Consider the following 22,270-nt stretch of genomic DNA (forward strand, 5'->3'; position numbering starts at 1 on the left):
TTTCCCAATCAGTGGCAAATATTTTCTGTACTGCCTGCAAACAGGAAAGAGGATAAATTTTGTTCTGTTTTAACAATACTTCTCCAACCCCATTTAGCCCCATTAGTGCTTGCTGCAATAAACAGAACCACAATTTCAGGACAATAATAATCGCAATAATAATAGCTATCATTCATTAAGCACTTGCTATGTACCGACCCTGTTCTAAAACTGCACGTAAGTACTAGATTTAGAAATTTAGCATAACCAAGGAAAGCCAGGGATAGTGTGCATTTATTTTAAAGATTTTATTTATTTATTTGAGAGAGAAAAAAAGAGAGTGCAAGTGAGGTGGTGGGGGAGGGGGGGTGGGAGAGAGAATCTGAAGCAGACTCCGTGCTCAGCTCAGCACAGAGCCCGATCCCACGACCCCATGATCATGACCTGAGCCAAAACCAAGAGTCGGATGCTTAACTGACTAAGCCACCCAGATGCCCCAATAGTGTGCCTTTAAAGATCTCGGATTTCTTTATAAAAAAGAGATAATATTCGGGGCGCCTGGGTGGCTCAGTTGGTTAGGCGGCTGCCTTCGGCTCAGGTCATGATCCTGGAGTCCCAGGATCAAGTCCCGCATCGGGCTCCCTGCTCAGCAGGGAGTCTGCTTCCCCCTCTCCCGCTCCCCCCTCTTGTGCTCTGTCTCTAAAATAAATAAATAAAATCTTTAAATAAATAAATAAATAAATAAATAAGAGATAATATTTATCATTGATTATAAGGGTTTCTCTTTTAATCTCACAACAACCCTATGGGCCTGCTAAGAGACTTCCATGTCCTGTAAATCTTCCCAGAACCCATTGCACAGATTAAGAAACCCAGTCATTTTCCCTCTGATGTCATAGTTCGTGAAATAAAATTAGCAATGTACTGGATATAACTGTATTAATAAGACCTCAGGAACAATGGCTCATATTGGATAAAGAGAGAAAATTGGCCAGTGAAACATAATAAAGATTCACCACTCCAAGTCATGAATGCATAAGATACCAGTGTCTCCTAGAATAATATATTAAAGCATCATATTTGTTTTTTCATTTTTGTAATATCCCTGGTATTCTGAACTTATACTTTATGCAAGCAATGATATTATGAATACTATATTTAGACAGGAGGGGGACATGGAACTTCCATATTTGTATATACATCAGATGAACCCACTGTTGCCATGTGTTACCACTATTTTTCTTTCTTAGGTGGATGAGTAAAGCATAGTAATAAAAAAGCATTCTTCAGTCAAAGACGTTACTTAGGATTTTAGTAGTTTGCTATATTACACTGGTTTATGAAAGGCAATCAAATGATTTAACCAATTAGATTTCTCTTCATATTCAACTATTGTTTCCAGTAAGCACCCTCACAAACTCTTTTTACAGTATGAGAGAGGATATAACAAAACAGCAATGAAATGTACTTCAGCACTACCTCATAAACGCCTGATACCCCCATGTGAACTTTCCGTTATAATTAACCATATCCACAGCATATAAAAATTAATGGGCGAAAGTATGTGTCATCTCTTGACAAGACTATGATGGCACTTGGTTTTTCCAAATTCTGTTGTATGATTTATTTTTAAAAATCGGGTCTGTGGGCACCTGGGTGGCTCAGTTGGTTAAGCGACTGCCTTCGGCTCAGGTCATGATCCCGGAGTCCTGGGATCGAGTCCAACATCGGGCTCCCGGCTCGGCGGAGAGCCTGCTTCTCCCTCTGACCCTATCCCCTCTCATGCTGTTTCTCTCTCTCTCTCTCAAATAAATAAATAAATAAAATCTAAAAAATAAAATAAAAAAAATAAAAATCAGGTCTGTTTGTTTAACCCCGCAGAGATGCAAACTGGTGATAGGATGGATTTTTTACCCTTTAAAAAGTAGATGAGAAAGGACAATCTCCACTAATTATCCCAAGTATGAGTTCCACATCGATCATTCCTTATGCCCTGTAATTCCCCAAAGCTAGGTCCATTCAGCCAAAAAGAATATTATTCAGTCTTTCACACATAGGTAAATTATTTTCTGCAGTAAAATCCCAAAGGGATTTTGCAAAATTTCAGTTAGTCAGGTGAGCAAAAAGTAACGGCTACGTTCTAGAAGGCCCAATAATCTTTCTGGCCCTTTGGGAGTACTTAGTTTATGTGTTTTGCCTAAATACCTAAGGGAAATGAAATGGGTAATTTCTTCACTTCAATGGTGTAGGTTCAGAGCACTCATTATATTAATCCTAATAGCTCTCCTTGGAGGCAGGTAGGTGGCCGCTTCATCAGTATTGCCACCCAGATAAGGAAAGGACGCTCTGTAGCTTGCCCTCCCCTCCCCCCGCCCCAGACAGCCAGGCAGCTCATCTATCCATCTTGAACATATTAGCCACTGAAACCGCTTTTTAGTTGGCTTAAATGGGCTTGTTTATTTCCCACTTTTCTGCTATTGAAATAGAAGTGGAAATCTGCTTTCAATGACCAGCCTATCAGCATCTCCTTCCTTGGCTGGCCTGACCTTCAGGCAGTGCAGCTGCCTTAGTCGAGTTAAAAATGGACTGTCAGGCTGGCTTTAATTTCTGCTGCACTGCCTCCCAATGTCCTCCCACTGATCTGTTTATCACACCCTCCTTACCCCTTCTGTTGTTGTTTTTCTTACTAGGACTTTTTAGCCTGGACAGCTGAAACTGCTTTTCAAGGCCCTAACCTACAGATCCTTGTACACATAATCCTAAAAGACCAGGAGCCAACACTAGATCCTCCTACTTGTAGAAACAGTCTTCCCCTCCTGGCATCCCCTCCCTTTCCGCTCCTGACCCAACGCCTTCTTCGGGAGTGACCTCTCTGAGCAGATCATCTCCTACTGCACATCAAAGCAGGAAAAGGGTGGATTAGTAACTTTGGAAGGAAACATAGCACTTGGCCTCCTGCTTACAGGCTGTGCGCGCATGTTGAGTCTTTGCACAGTTCCTCTGTCTCTCTGTGCGCTTGGGTTCAGAACTGTGCATCAAGCCTCACAGGGATTATTCCTAGCAGGTACTAAAACTCCATATCTTCACCGCCCCAAGCCCCTTCAAGACCGCCCCACACCACGGGGCTCGCCAGAAAGGTCTGCCACTGAGTATGACAACTGCTCCCGGCGATCAGGCGGGCGAAGAAGCAGCTAAGGTCCCACTAATGGTTTTGCTTCGTTTTTGGCAAAGTCCCCTTCATTCAAGCTCCCAGATCTCTGGAGCCAGGTCTAATTAGAAGAGTACCACGCTCACCATTCTCGCAGAGAAAACTCATTAGTCACAGATGAAACCGCCTTAGGGTGCTGGGAGTGCAGTGATGAAGACCCCTCCTAGAATGCCGGAGAGCCTCCGATGCGGAAAAGGCGAGCTAGATCTGATCGCGGGCAGGAGGGAAAGATGTAGAAACCCACGGAGTAGAGTTGACTTGGTTAGAGGCCAGAACTAAATGCATAAATAATGCTCATTGAACATCGAAACAGATATTAGCCAAGTTTTAGTACGACACAGCAAAGCCTCAGGTCCCGGTAACAGACAAAGGACGGAAAGCTTCCCGCTGCCCGGGACAGAATCTCAACAAGGGCACCGGCGGCGTGAGAGTGTGCGCGCGCTGGGGTGGGGTCGCGCCAAAGAATCCAAGCTAGTAGTGGAGGCGAGTGGTCAGTTTTCGGCAAGTCGTACACCCGGAATTGGGGACTCGGTGACCTGCGGCCCACCCAGGAAACAGCAGGTGTCTACCCGGCCGCAAGCTTATCCTCAACTCCCAGCGGCTCCCCTTGGGCGGCTGCAAGTGTCTGGGTTGAAATGCAACCCGACCCCGGGAAGGGCGGGCCGCAGGGCCGCGGAGGGGTGGTGCAGGTGGGCGGGCCGCGGCGGGGTGAGGAGGCTGGGCCTATAAAGTGCTCCCGGCCCCAGGGGCGATGCTGCTCCGTGGAGCGGGTAATGCGTGGGTTGGGGGTCGATCAGTGCTTGGGTCTGCAGGTCCCTGAGCCTCCGAGGGAGGAGGCTCCTGAGAACAGTTCGTGCCTCCGTTTACCCCGCCGCTTTGCCAGCGAGCGCGCCCGTCGCAGCGAACTCCCGGCAGGTGAGCGAGGCAGCGGCCTCGGGGGACGGAGCGGGGGCGGAGGGTGCCGCTGCTCCCCGCCCAGGGGTGCGTTCCGCTGGGCACGTCCGCCCCGAGTTATGCTAACTTTGAATTAGTTTTAGGCTGTGAGTGTGGCTGGCGTCTCCACTCCCGGGGCTTTGTAAACTTGAGTTGCGGAGGCCGGCTCCTCCCCTTTGGAAAATGACTTCCTCGGCTAGTTAGCTGCTGGGACGCTGGGCATTTTAGGAGCCTCTGCACGTCTTGCCTACTTTTGCAAATCCGTCCTTCTTCCCTTCTTTTTCCAGCGCCCCGGAAAGGCCGTTCCGCCCCCGCGAGGGAAACAGAGCCGTTGACCATGGTTGCAACTGGCAGTTTGAGCAGTAAGAACCCGGCCTGCATTTCAGAGTTGCTAGACCATGACTTCCACCCGGGGAGCCTGCTAAATGGTGAGTTTCCCAGCTGCCCGCCTCTCTCTCCTCCAAAGGTCGCGGACCCTGGATAGATGAGATGGGTGGACGGACGGTGTCGCCTCTTCCTCGATGTAGGGTGTGCCTCAAAATCCATCTGAAAAGACTCCTTTCCAAACTTTCTAGCATCTTCTGTTCCTGGTAGTGAGAAACAAAAGTAGCAAAAAATAAAACAACCGAAGGCTGCACGGTCTAGTTTGCGGCCAAGAGGATGTTTGGGGATTAAAAGTTAGATAGGTTCCTTAAGGGGTTGTGAAGTTACGGTGAATTCGAAGTGTACAGTTTTGAATTTTAACAAATGTATTCACCCTTATAACCACTGCCATCACCCCGTACCCCCAAATTCGCACGCGCCCATTTGCCATCAGTTTTCCACTCTCCCTCTCCCCTGTCCCCAGGGAAACACTGATCTGCTTTTTGTCACCATAAATTAGTGTTGCCTCTGCAGTTTCAAACAAATGGAATCATGTAATACCTACTCTTTTGCATCTGATTTCTTTCCGGCAGCCTAATGATTTTGAGATCCTTTAATGTGGTTGCTTCTATCGGTATATGTTCCTTTTTATTGCTGAGCAATATTCTATTTGTGGATACACCCAGCATTCTGCTTTTAATGCCAGAAGGAAATTTTAAAACAGCAGTGGTGCTGGACATACTTTGCTCTGCAATTTTAAACAGCAGTTTCTAGGTTAACACACTGCTCTGCCACTAAGAAGCTGTGTGGCATCGACAAATTGCTTAATTTCTTTGGGCCTTCCTCATTTCGAAGGCCAAGTGGTTGATGAGCTAGTTTTATAGGCCAAAGCTCTAAAATTCTCTGTCTTCAATATAGGTAAAATATGGAGCCTTATAAGTGCATTTGTTTCATTGAGTTATAAAAACAAAAACAAAAACAATGACCGAACTGAATAGGTGATGTGGGGAGATGAAGAGACAGTAGCCAATGAAGGTGAAGTATGCTTAGGGAGGGGTTGCCCAGTTGACTGCGTATGTGGTGTGGCATCCTGCCAAGTGGTAGGATTAACTTGGAAGGTAGGTGACCAAATGCAGAGCTATCTCTTTTCCTTTGAGCAAATCTAATTTTATTTTCCTAGGACTGTTTTGTTTTGCTTGGCTATGAAAACTACCCAGCCAGTTATAAATATCCTCGTGGACCTTAAAGGTCTTCCCTTTGAGCAATTTTTAATCAAAGAGCTTGAAGCTAAATTGGGATCTACAGACCATTCCCATAGAGACTTTTAAAGAAAGACACAAATTCAATATTTACTATAGCTCATCAAGTTCATCTTAAGTTCATCAGTAAGGAGCAGTAGCAAAAATCCTGCATTTCACAATAACAAACACATATAATTCTTAGAAACGAATAGTCCCTTCATCGAAGAAAAAAAAATTGTTACCATTTTTATTCCAGAAGTGAAGCGTGTTCTCTGTAAAACAAAATTAGAAAACCCTCAGAGCAAGTAAGGGAGCGGGAAGGAAAAGAAAATCACTGGGGGCGCCTGGGTGGCTCAGTTGTTAAGCTCTGCCTTTGGCTCAGGTTGAGCCCCGCATCAGGCTCCCTGCTCCGAGGGAGGCCTGCTTCTCCCCGCTCCCACTCCCCTGCTTGTGATCCCTCTCTTGCTGTGTGTCTCTCTCTGTCAAATAACAACAACAACAACAAAAAAGAAAGTCACTGGTATTCTAGTATAACCATAGAAAGATTTTTGATCCAGTCTGTAAGATTGTGTGTGTGTACACATGTAAATTTAAAGAAAAGAGGTTATAGCCTATCCATCCTGTTTATCAGAACCTTTATTTCATAGATGCGTTTTCAGTCTCTGAGAGATTTCAGTGACCTGATCTGTTTGTTACCCAGCTAGTCAACAGCAAAGCCAAGTCGGCTGACTCTCCAACAAATATGAGCAAAAGGCAGACGTGGTAGATAGAAGTAGCCCATGTTGCTATCTTGGTATGTTTTATCTGCTCCGGGATTGATTGATTGATTGATTGATTGATTGATTTCATCTCAAACTTCCCTTTCTTACAGATTTCGACTACTGGGATTATGTTGTTCCTGAACCCAACCTCAATGAGGTGATGTTTGAGGAGACAACTTGCCAGAGTTTGGCGAAAATGCTGGAGAACTGTCTGTCCAAATCAAAGCAAACCAAACTTGGTTGCTCCAAAGTCCTCGTCCCTGAGAAACTGACCCAGAGGATTGCTCAGGATGTCCTGCGGCTGTCCTCCACGGAGCCCTGCGGCCTGCGAGGTTGCGTTATGCACGTAAACTTGGAAGTTGAAAACGTATGTAAAAAGCTGGATAAGATTGTGTGTGATTCAAGCGTGGTGCCCACTTTTGAGCTCACCCTTGTGTTTAAGCAGGAGAACGGCTCCTGGACTAGCTTCAGGGACTTTTTCTTCAGCCGAGGTCGCTTCTCATCTGGCCTCAGGCGAACTCTGATCCTGAGTTCAGGATTCCGACTTGTGAAGAAAAAGCTTTACTCCTTGATTGGAACCACAGTCATTGAAGAGTGCTGAAAAGGAAAGATTTTAAAGGTCCTTTTTATGATTGGGTCATAAAACTGCACAGTTGCCCTGTGAGAGTCATTTTAGTCACTCTGCCTGCTCTCAACGAGAAACCCCAAATTGAGTCATCTCCCTTCCAGGCTTCACATTTACAGCAACCCAACTAAAAGGCTGAGTTCATGGCTTTTGAGAAAGGACCTGAAAAAGTGTACTTTTTTTTTTTTTTTTTGCCTATATCACATGTTTTTACAAAATGGCATGGAATAAAAGAAGCAGTCCACCTTAGTTTTATATTTGACCTCGCTTTTTCCAGGTTGTCTTGCTAAATAGACTATACACCAAATGTGCCTAATTAGATTTTCATATGGCTTTTTTTTTCTGTATGTTTTCAGAGTAATCCTTTCAGTCACAGAAACGTCATGATGCTTAGCCCGTCAAAACTTCCAGAAGCCCGCACCACTTTCCTGCCCCTACTCAGATATGAAGCGTTCTTAGACTAGAGGGTAGAATGTAGTGGGTGAGTGTAATTAAAACTTCACCCCGTGCAAGAGTGAATAAGAAATGTCACAGCAAGAACAGAGCTACTTCACTGTTTCTTGGCATCCTCTCTATGCTTCTGTTTTAGAGGTGGCAAAAGCGTGTATTGTCATTTCAGTAACCACAGTATTGTTTAAAATAACTTTATGGTACAATACAAACTCCGTTTTTCTAGTTCTCAAGTATTGAATGTTATGTTTAAGCTAAAAAAGTGAAAAGTGTTCAACGGATTTTTTTGCATATAGTTGATCACTCTTCCCCTGAGGGCATGGTGAATGTGTATGGGAATGGGAAGTGAGTTCTCAGATCCACTTCCTTTCTCATTCACTTGATAATCTAGCTTCTGATTTTCATTATCACGTATACTTAACCTCAGATGAAGCATCTCACCCAGTCAGTGTCATCTGGCTCTGGCCTCTCCTGGGAACTGAGGTGTTTCTCCTTAGCCTGAATCTTCCAAGGAGATAATAGGTGCCTGCTACCACTTTTCATGATCAACATGGGCCTATTTATGAAGTCTGCTCTGGCTATGGATATCTGGTGTATAGTACAGACTAGGGAATGAAAATCATGGTCTAGATAACCAGTTTTCTTCAGCCTTGGATACCTGTCCCTAGGGAACAAGAAAGGCCTGATTTTTTTTCTTGTTCCTCCTAGCTAGGTCCTTAGCCATTCTTGTTTTATGTTAATGAGAGAATGTAGCCTTACACTATTCAGCAAGGCCCTCACATTTTTGCTGTAAATCACAAGAAGGAGCTCAGTCAGGTCTCCTGCCCAAATTATTAGTACCACTTTACGTGCCTGAAGCCAGGGTTGTAGGGACAAATGTCTTCATCCTGGTGTTGCTCAGAAGCGGGTGTGATCCTGTTACGGATCCCATACGTGACCTAAAAGTTCACTATTCAAATCAGCAAGCAGTCTAACAAATCCCAACTCTTCATGTGTTTGAGAAGATACCGCAAAGCCAGTCCTTATAGGACTGGGCCCGGAGCAGTCAACCTCGTTTGCATGTCTGTTACTCTTGGGCTCTAAAGGTCACTGTGATTCTGTGGGCCTGGCTTCTCTGGCTTGGATATAGAACCATTGTCCTTCTCCCACTAACAGTTGTCGTTGACTCTTGTCTTTTGTGCTCGCAAAATGGTGATGGCTTATGGAGATTCCTAAATTAATATTCCTGTTAAAGGAAATTACAGTTTGTCTATTTTTGACAATAAAGCATCATATATTTTTAATTCTGTTGTCTTCTTTGTCTTCAATGAGTTTATGCAATAATCACCCAAAAATGTATCTGACAATATTAAGGAAAGATGACAAAACAGTTACCCCTTTTTGACAAGGTTCTTTGTACCCTTGTTGTAATATTCCAATTGTATTTATCACATGTGCATATGTATCAATAGAGATTGGCCTCATAATTTTTCAATTACAATAATACTTTTTATAGAAAAACATTAATAATTTGAGTTCCTTCGACAACCACCTTTTTATAAACCAAAAATGATTGTGTAAACTTGTCTTATAGTTTTTTGAATGACCAAATGCAGATGTATTAAACTGTAAGATCAGTGTACGTTTTCATTTTCATTAGTTTATTCCATTTGAACAACATGTCTTTCTAATTCCACTATTATTTGTCATTTTTCTTATCTTTTTCACTTATCTTTTCTGTCTCCTTATTTATGGTCATTAGCTCATATTTCTCACACTGCTTAGCCCACATTTAATAAGACTGAGGATTGGGCTCTGTCCTAGATGCTTTGCATAAATGATCTCATTTACTTCTCCAAGAGCCCTATGGAATGAGACCACTGTCCTCTCCATTTTGTAGGTAACTGACCAGACACAGAGAGGTTTAGTAACTTGCCCAAAGTCATTAAGTTATGCAGGAGAGCCAGAGAACTGTATAAAACCAAGCTGACTCCAGGGGCTGAGCTCACTCACCACGCTGCCACCAAGTGCCCAAGGCAGCACGGAAACCTTATGACATCACCAAAAGACTGTAAAAATGTTGTCAGAAATATCTGCCTCTAAATTCGAGGAAAGAATTATTAATGTGATTTCTTTTCAGGTAGGAAAAATGCGGAAACTACTGTCAGTATTCACTACTCACAGGAGCAGAGCTATGCTTAGAACAAAAAACCATCCAAATGTTTAAAATACATGCATTTCAGGGGCGCCTGGGTGGCTCAATTGGTTAAGCGACTGCCTTCAGCTCAGGTCATGATCCTGGAGTCCCGGGATCTAGTCCCACGTCGGGCTCCCTGCTCAGCAGGGAGTCTGCTTCTCTCTCTCCCGCTCCCCCGTCTTGTTCTCTCACTCTCTCTCTCAAATAAATAAAGAAAATCTTTTAAAAAAAAAATAAAAAATAAAAAATAAAAAAAATAAAGTACATGCATTTCAGTCCTGGCACCTTCATGCCTATCTTGTACAGTTGGCCTGTCTTCTTTCTCATGCACCTTCAAAAAAAGGGGTAGTCTGTCCCATTTCTCCCCCAGTAGAGAATAAACCCTTAGCTGGAGTGTGTGATGGCCTCCTGAAAGAACGGGATGTTTTACTTTCCTCCTATAAATAGAGAGATAGTATTACACTAACGGATTCAGTCTCCTGAATCTATTGCACCAATAACAATCTATATCCTCATGGAGTCAGCTTCAAGTTACACTACTGACAGTTTCCCATTTGCATAGCAGAGGATGTACAAGTATAAAGATCTTAGGTCTATTACACCTAGAGCATCATGCAGATATTCAGAACCCCAGACTCTTGACTAGACTCTGCCATTGATTATAGACTCACACTACTTCATTGGATTCTCTGCATCTGCCACAGACAAGAGAAAAAAGAAACTGTGAAGAATTTCATGTGAAATTCAGGGGCCCAGTGTGGAAGCGATCTACATGCTTTCTGTTGACGTCCCCTATAGAACTCAGTCACGTGGCCCCATCAGTTGCAAAAGGGGCTGGGAAATGTGGTGACACAGTGTGCCTGGAAGGGAGTGGGCTTGAGGAACTGGTTCTGCCACACAGAGCAAAATGAGTTAGAGCCCAGATCCAGACCTAGATGTATAAGGGAAGTTGACTGACAGCAGAATTGGCACTTTAGATCAGTGGGTAAATAATGGTATTTTTCAATAATTGGCATTATAATAAGCTTTTATCTACATGAAAAAAAATGGAACTGGATGCATACACATCAAGCATAAAGATCATTCCAGATTGATTAAAAAATTCAGTGTGAAAGGGGAGCTTTCGGAAGACAATATAATTTTTATGATTTTGATGTAGGGAAAGATTTCCTAAATAACATGCAAAGAAATCACTGAAACTCCTGTTTATCACATAACACTATAAAGAGAACGAAAACACAAGTCATGAACTGGAAGAAAGTATCTTCTCTACAGAGAACTGAGAAATAGTTAGTAACCAGAATATATTAAGAATCCTTTCAAAGCAATTAGGATAACACAAACAACCCAAAAGAAAAACTATGGGCAAAAGCTTGAACAGGCACTCTACAGAAAAGGAAGCCCATATGGTTGATAAGCATATGAAAAGATGCTCAGACTAACTAGAAATAAGGGAAATGCAAATTAAAAGCACAAGACACCAATGTGTAGACATCCATTTTAGTTTAAAAAAAAAAAGGATGAAAAAAGTATAAAATCTGATACGGAAAAAAAAACTTACTTCAACATGCCAATCAATATGTGTATCTCTGCACTCCGGCATTAGTTTGTAGAGTTGAAGTTTAGCATATTTTATGAGTCATCAATTCCATTTTTAGTTATCAAACCTTTTTTGCTTGTTGCACTTCTTTAAAATTTTTAAAGTGTTCTTCAAACTTTTTTGCTTGTTGCACTTCTTTAAAATTTTTATAAAATTACACCCCTGCCATATTGTTAAATTGCCATCCAAAAATGTCATCCTTAGTCTAAAAAGTTGCAAATGATGTACCTTCCAATATGTAGTAAATACCAATTTTTTAAAATAAAATGATTGCATCACCTTGTTAAATGTTTCCAGTGGGATGTAAATAGCAGAGTGATTTAAAACTCAGCAACATTTACTTAGAAAACACAAAAATAAGATCTTCAACAGGATACAATTCTTCAGTGTTACTTTTTTTTTTTTTTGAAGATTTTATTTATTTATTTGACAGAGAGAGACACAGCGAGAGAGGGAACACAAACAGGGGCAGTGGAAGAAGCAGGCCTCCCATGGAGCAGGGAGCCGGATGCGGGGCTCGATCCCAGGACCCCGGGATCATGACCTGAGCAGAAAGCAGACGCTTAAGGACTGAGCCACCCAAGCGCCCCAGTGTTACTTTGTCCTTTTTCTGTGCCTTCTTAAAGTTTATTTTTTAAACTGAATCATACCTTCATATAATATATTTTAAGCTTGAAAGTCTTTTATTAATATTTCTTCTCTACAATAAAAGCAAGATTATAAATTAAAATTATATTTATAAAACTTTCCTGCGATCATAAGACTTAAATGTTAATGTTTTGATCGAGTTAATTTTACAAATAATAATCATACACATTTATCAAAACAACATTAAATATGGTTTTGAATTTTATAAATACTATTAAAGGGGCACCTGGGTGGCTCAGTCATTAAGCATCTGCCTTCGGCTCAGGTCATGATCCTAGGGTTCTGGGACCGAGCCCCACATCGGGCTCCTGCTTGGCGGGAAGCCTGCTTCTCCCTCTCCCACTCCCTCTGCTTGTGTTCCTTCTCTCACTGTGTCTCTCTCTGCCAAATAGAGAAATAAAATCTTTAAAAAAAAAATACTATTAAATACAAAAATACTATCTCCTAGTGAGATGATTCTTTTAAATTGGTGAATTAACTTACAGATCAATACCGGTTTTTGCTAGAACTAATGGATTTAGCATTATTTCCTATGTTTTGTTTCTACAGATATAAGCTCCAAGAAACCATATTTATATCGATAAGTAGATGGGAATTGAGGAGATTTGGTTATTACAATGTAAAATTGTAATCAATCTTTGAGCTACTTTGAAGATATATGCCAAAATCACATAAGTATTAATCACTAAAAATTATTTTCATTGGTCAATATGCAGATAATTCAATTTGGTTTTCTTTCAATATTTTTGAAATCAAGGGATTAAAAACCACCTCATTTGCAAAAGGACTTGTTATTACCTAGATGTATTAGTTTGCTTAGGCTGCCAAAACAAATACCATAGATGGGGTGACTTAAAGAGAAATGTATTTCCTTGTTGTCCTGGGAGCTAGAAGTGTGACCTCAGGGTGTTGGCAGGATCAAGGTGTTTCTTCTGGGACACTGTCCTTAGCTTGTGCATGGCTGTCTTCTTTCTCAGTCTCCACATTATCTTCCTTCTGTACTGTTTGCAACCAAATCTCCTCTTCTAATAAGGACATCAGTTGTATTGGATTAGGGATCACCCTAAGGACCTCGTTTAACTTAATCATCTTTTTATAGACCCTGCCTCCAGATACAATAACATGCTGAGGTACTGAGGGTTAGGATTTCAACATATGAATATCAGGGGTACACAATTCAGCCCATAAAACCAGACATTCAAATAGTTCACTTTCTCAATACTATCCTACAGCAATATTTCAAACTGTCCTTTTGTTTGGTACCTTGCAAGTTAGATGGGTAGACCCCAGAATATAGCATTGTGGTAAGACTCACCAACAGAGAGAGGCCCGTCTTTTGTGAAAGTGGGGAAGGGGGTCCTTACACAGGAAGGGAACAATCAAGACCTACACCTCAGGTAGCTTCTCAGGGAGATCAGTTTTTAAGGAAGAGCGTTTATAGAGGCAAAGGGCTCGGAAATCGGTTCCCTTAAAATTATGCATGCCCCGGGGCGCCTAGGTGGTCCAGTCGGTTAAGCATCCGCCTTTGGCTCGGGTCATGATCCCAGGGTCCTGGGATTGGGCCCTGCATCGGGCTCCCTGCTGGGCAGGGAGCCTGCTTCTCCCTCTCCCTCTGCTGCTCCCCCTGTTTGTGCTTTCTCTCACTCTCTCTCCCGATCTCTATGAAATAAATAAATAAAATCTTTTTAAAAAAAATTATGCATGCCTCACATCCCCCAGAGAACACATTTGTATATTCTTGCACTCATTTCCTAGTTTCAAGACTACTGCCTTGGACTCTCACACCCATGTGCCAGGAGACTGACCATTCAGCATCATACTGTTTGAAGAGCAGCACGGAAACAACACAAATGTCTGCAAATGTAGTGAACTGTAATAGGTGAATTGTGGTATAGTCATAAATGGAATTCTAAACAACAATGAAAATGAGTGGAATTTAAATCTCAAATGACCTGGATGAAACTTTAAGACATAATATTGAATGTAAAAGAAATCACAAAAGAATAAATGGTGGGGTGGGGGGGTGCACAGGGGCACTTGGGTGGCTCAGTGGGTTGAGCATCCAATTCTTGATTTCAGCTCAGGTCATGATCTCAGCGTCCTGAGATCAAGCCCTACATGGGGCTCTGTGATCAGCAGGGAGTCTGCTTGGGATTCTATCTCTCCCTCTCCCTCTGCCTCTCTCCCCCCACCCACTCTCTCTCTCTCAAATAAATAAATCTTAAAAAAAAAAAAAAGAATAAATGGACTATTTTTCTGTTTACGTAATGATTAAAAACATAAAAAACTAAAATGTTTAGGGATACCAATATATGTGGTCTATTTTTTAAAAATCTAGGGAGACCCTTGGGTGGCTCAACTGGTTAAGCATCTGACTCTTGGTTTTCGGCTCAGGTCAGGATCTCAGGGTGGTGAGATCTAGCCCCAAGTCAGGCTCCATGCTCAGTGAGGTGTCTCCTTGAGTTTCTCTCTCCATCTTCCTCTGCCCCTTCCCCCCATCTCTAAAATAAATAAATAAATCTTTTTAAAAAAATCCAAGGATTTATAAGCACAGATTTTTAAGATAGTGGAGGATATCCGAAGGGATAGGAAAGTATGTGGGAAGTAAGCATGTATATGTTGTTGAATCCTGACTCTTTATGCTTCACATGTATTTTGTAAACCTCTTTTTGTACCTACTTAATAGTTAATAAAATATTTAAAAATATTAAAAGGCTATGAGTAATTTAAAAAGTTAAATGAAGTTCAAACTATAGCTCTACTTAAGAATTTTCTGTACTTACAACAAGTATATTTTCCCTAGACTAGCTCTAAGAAATAGGAGGATCTGATAATTTATTTGGGTCACTAATTTTTCCTAGTATAAATATTTTGAACAAACTTCAACAATAATTATAGCCAGCTTTCGATTATTCTCACCATGGAATGAAGCCACAGAATAAATAATGAAAAACAACATAAAATGCAAAAATCATTACCATTTGGCCATGGGCTACATATTATTAATTTTGTGACACATTTACCTTTGCAGAAGATAATATAGAATGGTTCTTATTGCCTGAGCACACAATATATGAGGAATTATGACAGAGCATGCTGAAAAATGCAGACTATTTGAAAGAGGCTGCCTAGGAACTTGGCCATCTGGATAACTAAGGTTTGATCTTATTTCCAGAACTGATAATTAGGTCAAGTTATTTACATAAATATATTAGTTAATAACTTGCAAATATAAAAAAAGAAAACCTTCTTCAATCTACTCAGAACATGCTGAAGAAAATGCAAAGGCAAACCCGTCAAATCTCAAATCAAATATCAAATTACAGCTCAAGTGTGACTTTGCTGGGAAAGATTAGGGTAGTTTTATAATGTGCTTCAAGGCAAAACTCCAGACTAAAGCCCTTTAGAGTGAGTATAAAAGAGCATTTCGCAGTGTCCTATCAGGAATAGCATAAAGATATTGAGTCAACTGCTATTGTGTTTCAGAGAATTCTCCAGGTAGCTACCACATAAATCAAATAGAAGTTACTGTAATAGGCACTGTGGAGTACAAAGGAAGTATTAGCCTCAGCACAAATGAGTTTTAACAGGAAGGGAAGTGAGTCTTGTGTCAAGGATTCTAGATGACCTAAGATTTCTCCTACTTTAGAGGTGACATGTTAGCCTGCCACAGTTTTGTGGATACGTGTGTAAGACTCAAGACTCTCAGGTCAGAGACAAAGGACTGTATTACTCACGTCCAGCAAGCAGCATGAGCATCAGCATACCTGCATCAGTCCCCTCATCCGCCATGCCCCACAGGAGCAGTGGTGCTGGGCCCAGATGGATAGCTAAAGGAAAGGAACTTGGAACTGAGGGAACCCAAGCCTGTTACAATGGGCACGCTTGCCCTTTGCTTCAGAGAGAGATACTACATATCTTCCACTGTTGTTCACTATAGGAACATACTTTGAAAAGATATTCCAGGGGCGCCTGGGTGGCTCAGTTAGTTAAACATCTGCCTTTGGCTCAGGTCATGATCCCAGGGTCCTGGGATTGAGCCCTGAGTCGGGATCCTTGCTCAGTGGGGAGTCTGCTTCTCCCTCTGCCTCTGCCCCTCCCCTCACTCGTGCTCACTCTCTTGTGCGCGCTTGCTCTCTCACTCTCAAATAAGTAAATAAAATTAAAAGAAAGAAAGAAAGAAAGAAAAGATAACCCAGAACCGCCTTACTTGCAAGACGTGCAGAAACATGACCACCCACAGAGGACTGTCTCCCAAAAGCCAGTGTTGAGACCTGGGCCTGCCATTAGTTGTTAGAAAGCAAGCACAATGAACAAATGACTTTTCTATCCTGAGTAATACATGTGTACCCAACAACATAGCCTCAAAATAATAAGTGCAAATTCATAAAATTAGATAGTAAATTGAATATAAGCCTAGTCAATGTTATTAATACATTTCTCTCAATAATTGAGAGATCAATTTACAAGAGAATTAAAGAAGTGAAAGATTTGAATGACAACTACATATTATGTTTAGTAACCATGCATAGACTATAAACCTCCAACTTAGTAAATACACATTACTTTCGTGTATACAGGAAACATTCCCCAACATTTACCACATTTTATATATAACACAAAGCAAATCTTAAATTAACACAGACTGTTCTGTGAAATAAATAGAGAAAACTTAAAATAACCACAAAACTGCCAAAAGTTTGGGAATTTAAACACAAATACACACACTTCTACATAATTCATAGGTGAAATAATTAGAAAAGCCTTTGAGTTTAATGATAATGAAACTTGAAAACGTGAAAATCAATGAGTTAAATCTCCATGATGTTAGAAGAGGAAAATTTGAAATCCCAAAAATTAAAAGGAGGGAAATGATAAATACAGAAGCAGCAATTAAAGAATTAAAAAACAGAAAAAATAAGATCACAAAAAAAACCCCACCAAAACCCAGTTTTTCAGAAAAGACTACTGATAACATTGACAAACTGGGGAAAATGAACAAAGGAAAAATAGAAAGTACCTATGAGCAGTCCTAGGCATGAAAATAAGAATATAAATACAGATGTAATAGGTAATACAAGAAAAATTGAGGTACATATTTTAACCTAACTAAATGGCAATCTTGTGTTGACTAAAAAAAAGAGGAAGAATAATTAGTATAGTATAATACATATTGTTTGTGGAGCCATAGATATGTAGTAACAGGATAAAACATAGATGTAAAAAATAAAAACTAATTCAGTATAATAGTTACCCCAGAGAGAGAGCGTGGAATGAGATTTGAGAACGCTGCACAAGAGCGTCTCTAATGAATTATTGATCAAAGACTAAAGATAGGGGCGCCTGGGTGGCTCAGTCGGTTAAGCGTCTGCCTTCAGATCGGGTCATGATCCCAGGGTCCTGGGATAGAGTCATGCTCGGCGGGAAATCTGCTTCTCTCTCTCTCTCTCCCTCTGCCCCTCCCACTTGTGGCACTCTCTCGCTCCTCAAATAAATAAAGTCTCTTTTAAAAAAACTAAAGATAAATAAAATAAGTTTGCAAACTGCTAAAATCCAGTACACAGTTATTTTCCAGTGTGCTATATTTTTCGGTGTGCTTGAATATTTTATATATATTTTTTAAAGGATTGATATTCATGAGAAGATTTATTCAAGAGAGGGAGAGGGTTGCACATAGAAAGAATGTGGCAATGGGGAAAAATTTGAAATCATTCTGAATAACTTGAAGGCAAAGACTTAGATTTTTGTCTTTGTCATTATCCAATAACTACTTATTAGAATAACAAGAGATCAACACAGTCCAGAATGTAGAGGTCTTTGGGAAGCAACACTGAGAAATGCAGTTTCTGCATAGTTGAGCTATTCCATGTTTGTAATTGGTAGGTGCTATTACATTACAATACAGATTTGGGGGAAATCAATCAGACAATATTGTATGCAATGATTAAGGAGTCACAGACAGGAGGCAAGAGGTCAGTAAACAACAGATTGAAGTAACCTAAGTGGGAAGGGAGAAAAGTCAAAACTAGAGAAGAAATCATTTATATTAATATAATAATAATGAGGACAGTAATTAGTTCAAGAGCCATCACAAGGACAAATGAACTGGCTTTGGTGGCTGGTTATAAGGAAGAGAAAAAGGAGGGCATCAGTGAACTTCTGGTGTTCAGGTGTTCAGTGTAGAAGGTAATAACATTACCCAAACCGGGTAATGAGAGGACTTACTGAAGCTTCCATAAAATAAGATTACCACAGATCTTACATTTGGCACCATCTCTGTTTTAATAACTGCCTTAGGTAGAATTCCCCGAAATAGACTCCAAGGTAGAGATTTGCCAGCAGGAAGTTAACGCTTCTCCATCAACACCTCTGGAAGAGAGAAGGAAGTAGAACTGAGCAAAGGAAAGACTTGAACAGTTGATACATTCCCGAAAGACAAGAGGCCCCACCTGACCCCTCAGGAAGCTCGAGAGTTTGAACGCCCTTCAGAACTGTTCTCTCTGAAGTCACAGGGTTTCACCTGTATCCCCTCCCCCACTGACCAGGCCTTAAAAACGGGATGCTTAGGACGGGGTGTGTGACTTTGGACAAGGCAGCTCTGTTCGGGTGAAGGCACTTGCTGAAGCGCTGACTCAGCTGTGAGCAGTCAGCCCGCAGCATTTCCAGCAGCTTGGGCAATGCCAGCCTCAGACATGAAGAGGGTCGCAGCATCCACCCCAGTCCCTTGCATGTGCCACTCAGATCCCCTTGAGTCATATAGTAAATTCCAGATCCAGCTCTCGCAGGATTCTGTTTGATCTCTTTCCCAGGAAAACCAACAGAGGAAAATGAGTGGGACAAACTACAACCCTGATGATGCAAGTGGTCTCAAAGCCACAACTGAGCATCATTCCTTCCTTACTACCATTCTAGATTCCCTGCTTCCTCTGTTATCACCTCTTCGAGTCAGTTGACTCGCCAGCAGAGTGACCCAGACCCTCACTGCCGAGAGGTCTGAGCCCCTGGTCACCACGTCCTTAGGCCCTGGGTGCTGCACTTGTCCACATATTCATGGCTATTCCCACTATAGTAGTTCTTACTCTCTAGACCAAAGCTCTAATACGTTGCGCCAACTACCAAATGTGTCCATTGGAATTATACATCTGGGGAAGGAGGAAGTAACCACTAGATGCATACATGAGTCTGGTGGCTGCACTCAGAGCTGCACCTAGGCGGAGACTTCATTTATTTCTTGGAGGTTGTAATGATGTTTAGGTGCCAGATCATCCATGTCAACTCAGATCCCATGTCTGACACATCTTGAAATTCTGTGTTGCTCCTTTTCTGTTGTACGGCTATCCAAGTAAATCCAAGTAAATAGGTCACTTTGGGAAAGAACTGGGATGTCCTTATTGTATGTGCTTGTCAGGGCATCGCTGGCGTTTTATCTCCAGGAGTTTCAACCTCTCCTTCAGTAAATGGGTGCTAGGTAGGAAATTGGCTTGGTTCTGAAAACTGAGTGGAGGGCTGTGACTTTTTATTGGCGTGCTGCTCCAAGGGGCATGGCTTAGGGTGAGGGCAATGCCTGAGAAGGACTCAACTAATAGCTGTCAACACCAGCAGCTGGGGAATGAGCATCCCGGACACAGATGGTGCCCCTAGGTATGGCATCCTTTCTTTTTCTTTTTTAATATTTCACTTGTTTGAGAGGGAGGGGGAGAGAGAGAGAGAAAGAGAACGTGTGCACAAGAACAGGGGGAGGGAGAAGCAGACTGCCCGCTGAGGAGGGAGCCCGACGTGGGACTCGAGCCCAGGACCCCAGGATCATGACCTGAGCCCAAGGCAGACACCCAACAAACTGAGCCACCCAGGTGCCCCTGGCATCCTTTCAACAACCAGTCCTTTTAAAGGTGTATGTGGAAAGACAGAACTGGGAAATAAGTTTTGTTGAAATGCTGAAAAGGAGAACAATCTAAAAATGTTTGAAATTCTAAATTATCAGAGTTCCTGTCGGTCTTAACTCTGCCTCAGTCTCAAAGGATAAACTTGCGATAGAATGTTCTCAGGCTCGTGTGGAATAATTCTGATACACCAAACATAAATCTAACTAATATATCATGTACCTAAAATTAAACAAAGGAAGTGTTTACCAGGAAGAAGGGTTTTGCTAGGGTCTCATGTATTTGTTGTAGGTGGAGAGAACACCTGGAAAATTCTGACCTGACCCACTGAAAATAACATAAGAATAACTCCCCAAGTGGCAGGATCAGCTCTCTAAACTTTTGTATGCCCTAGACTGCTTCACTTATGATCCCAGGTATAATAAAAAAAAGCCAACAAGGTCATGAGAAAACTGTTTTGTTTTGTTTTTTTTTAAATCCATTCTCCAAATGTGAAAGGGCCCAGTTGAAGAAAAGGCCAAAATAACATATTATTGTGTACAGCATCATCGCAGATGTTCTCTTCCAGTTCCTGTGGGGGCAAAGAGTATTTTACTGCTGGAGTTATAGAAATACTGGTGTGCACTAGGAGAGCCCAAGTTCAAGACTGTTCTTGGTTCAAAGCCCTGAAAGGTATTGCTTTAGTTCTTCATGACAATCAACCCAAACTGCTGTGCACTCCAATCCTTCCATCCATCAACATTTGAATCTGAATCGTTGGAGAAAGTAGAGTGTTATCAATTTAAAACAACTATTTCTCATTGCTCACAGACTGGTATATGTTGTGTTTCCCTTTAACAAGCAGAGAAAGTGACAATAAATCTGGGGGAATGTTGATATAAACTAGGGATTTCCAGCCTCAGAGTTGTTAACTAGAAGAGCAATGAACAAGGTTGTTTTGGAAGAAAAGTATTTCTGGAATTCAAGGACTGCCATTATGTGGTGGTTTATCTTTATTACTCTGAGTTTACTGAGCATTACAACAAATTACATAGTTTATAATAAGTCTTTTATGACAGTCTTACAATGTGTCTTTTCTATACTTTAGCGCAAGCAGGAAAAATAAACAAAACAAATTCCCTCTTTTAAAAATTCAGGACTAGATCAAGCAAGCAAACAAAAAGTGCTTAAAACAAGCAAACAGAAATGACCTCTAAACATAAGGTGTCTTTCTATTTAATTGCATTTAAAACTTCTTTAACTTTGACAAGTACCTTTCCCCCATCACCTGGTTCATCCTACCCTTCATTGGAACCCCACCTTCACAAGATTTGCACTTAGTATTTACAAAGCAGTTTAAAACTTCAATTATCCTATCTGTATTATTTAGAAAGCTTTTATTATACCATAGTTGATAATTAGTATATTATACAATAAATATATGAGCAGGTCCTTTATGCAGGCTGTTTGGGTTTCATCACTGGTGTGAATGGATGAAATGAAGTCTGAGAAGACTTGCCTTAAAAGAACTACTACAGGGGCGCCTGGGTGGCTCAGTCGCTGAAGCATCTACCATCAGCTCAGGTCCTGATCTCAGCGTCCTGGGATTGAGCGGGGAGCCTGCTTCTCTCTCTCTCCTCTGCGCTAGAGCTCTCTGTCGCTATCTCTGTCTCTCTCTCTCTCTCAAATAAATAAATAAAATCTTAAAAAAAAAAAAAGAACTACTGGAAATAAAACCGACAGCCTAGGAAACACTAGACACCTAGACGATTTAAGTCATAAAGGTGGTAGAGTTGTAGCTAATTATTTTTAACAGAGAGCCTTTAATTAAGGGCAATACCATGTTAATGTGGGGGGGGGGAACAACACACAAAACACTCTTGACTATTGCTGGCCACAGAATGGCAGTCTCCTTACCTTGTATAAGGTGAAGATCATCTAGGTCGCATGTTAACAGATTGCCGGAGCCATCCCCTGGAGGTTCCTGATCAGATCTGAGTGGGTTCTGAAATCTGTGTTTAACAAGTCTCTCTGGGATTTGATGTGACTGGGCAAGTGAGGGCATTTCCCATGCTTCTGCTGGAGCTCGATGTAGCGTTTTTAAGAAACCTTTCCTGCTGAGCCGTACTCCAAAAATAACAGAGTTCACAGGACAAAAAAAAAAAAAAGAGGATCAGAGAAGGGCATGCAAAACCGTGTAATGGAACCACATCACTAACAAAAAACAATAACAATTCTAATTAAACAAATACACGAAAAGCTACACAAGTAAAAAACAACAACACGCACTACAGTAAATACAGGATTCTGCCATTGAAAAAAGTGAAAGCTAGCTTAACGAAAGGGTGTGTGAGGGAGGATTAGATTGTCCAGTCATGGAGATGAGGACCAAATCCATAAAATAATGTGGGAGAACCATGTCATATG

At 41.4% G+C, this 22,270-nt stretch overlaps 1 protein-coding gene across 1 annotated transcript; it reads left to right on the forward strand.

The window, feature by feature from the left end:
- Positions 1-4,457: 4,457 nt before the first annotated feature.
- DDIT4L (DNA damage inducible transcript 4 like) lies at positions 4,458-7,248 on the forward strand. The gene is made up of 2 exons (XM_021680375.1): positions 4,458-4,548; positions 6,596-7,248. Exons 1-2 carry the CDS (start codon positions 4,458-4,460, stop codon positions 7,084-7,086), a joined length of 582 nt encoding a protein of 193 aa, XP_021536050.1. The 3' UTR covers positions 7,087-7,248.
- The last annotated feature ends 15,022 nt before the right edge of the window (positions 7,249-22,270 follow it).

This window comes from Neomonachus schauinslandi, chromosome 2 (genome assembly GCF_002201575.2).
Source record: "Neomonachus schauinslandi chromosome 2, ASM220157v2, whole genome shotgun sequence".
In the NCBI taxonomy this organism is placed as follows: domain Eukaryota; kingdom Metazoa; phylum Chordata; class Mammalia; order Carnivora; family Phocidae; genus Neomonachus; species Neomonachus schauinslandi.

Coding starts and splice junctions, on each gene's coding strand:
- DDIT4L (XM_021680375.1), top strand. CDS start 4,458: ATGGTTGCAACTGGCAGTTTGAGCAGTAAGAACCCGGCCTGCATTTCA. Junction 4,549..6,595: donor CCCGGGGAGCCTGCTAAATG/GTGAGTTTCCCA, acceptor CCTTTCTTACAG/ATTTCGACTACTGGGATTAT.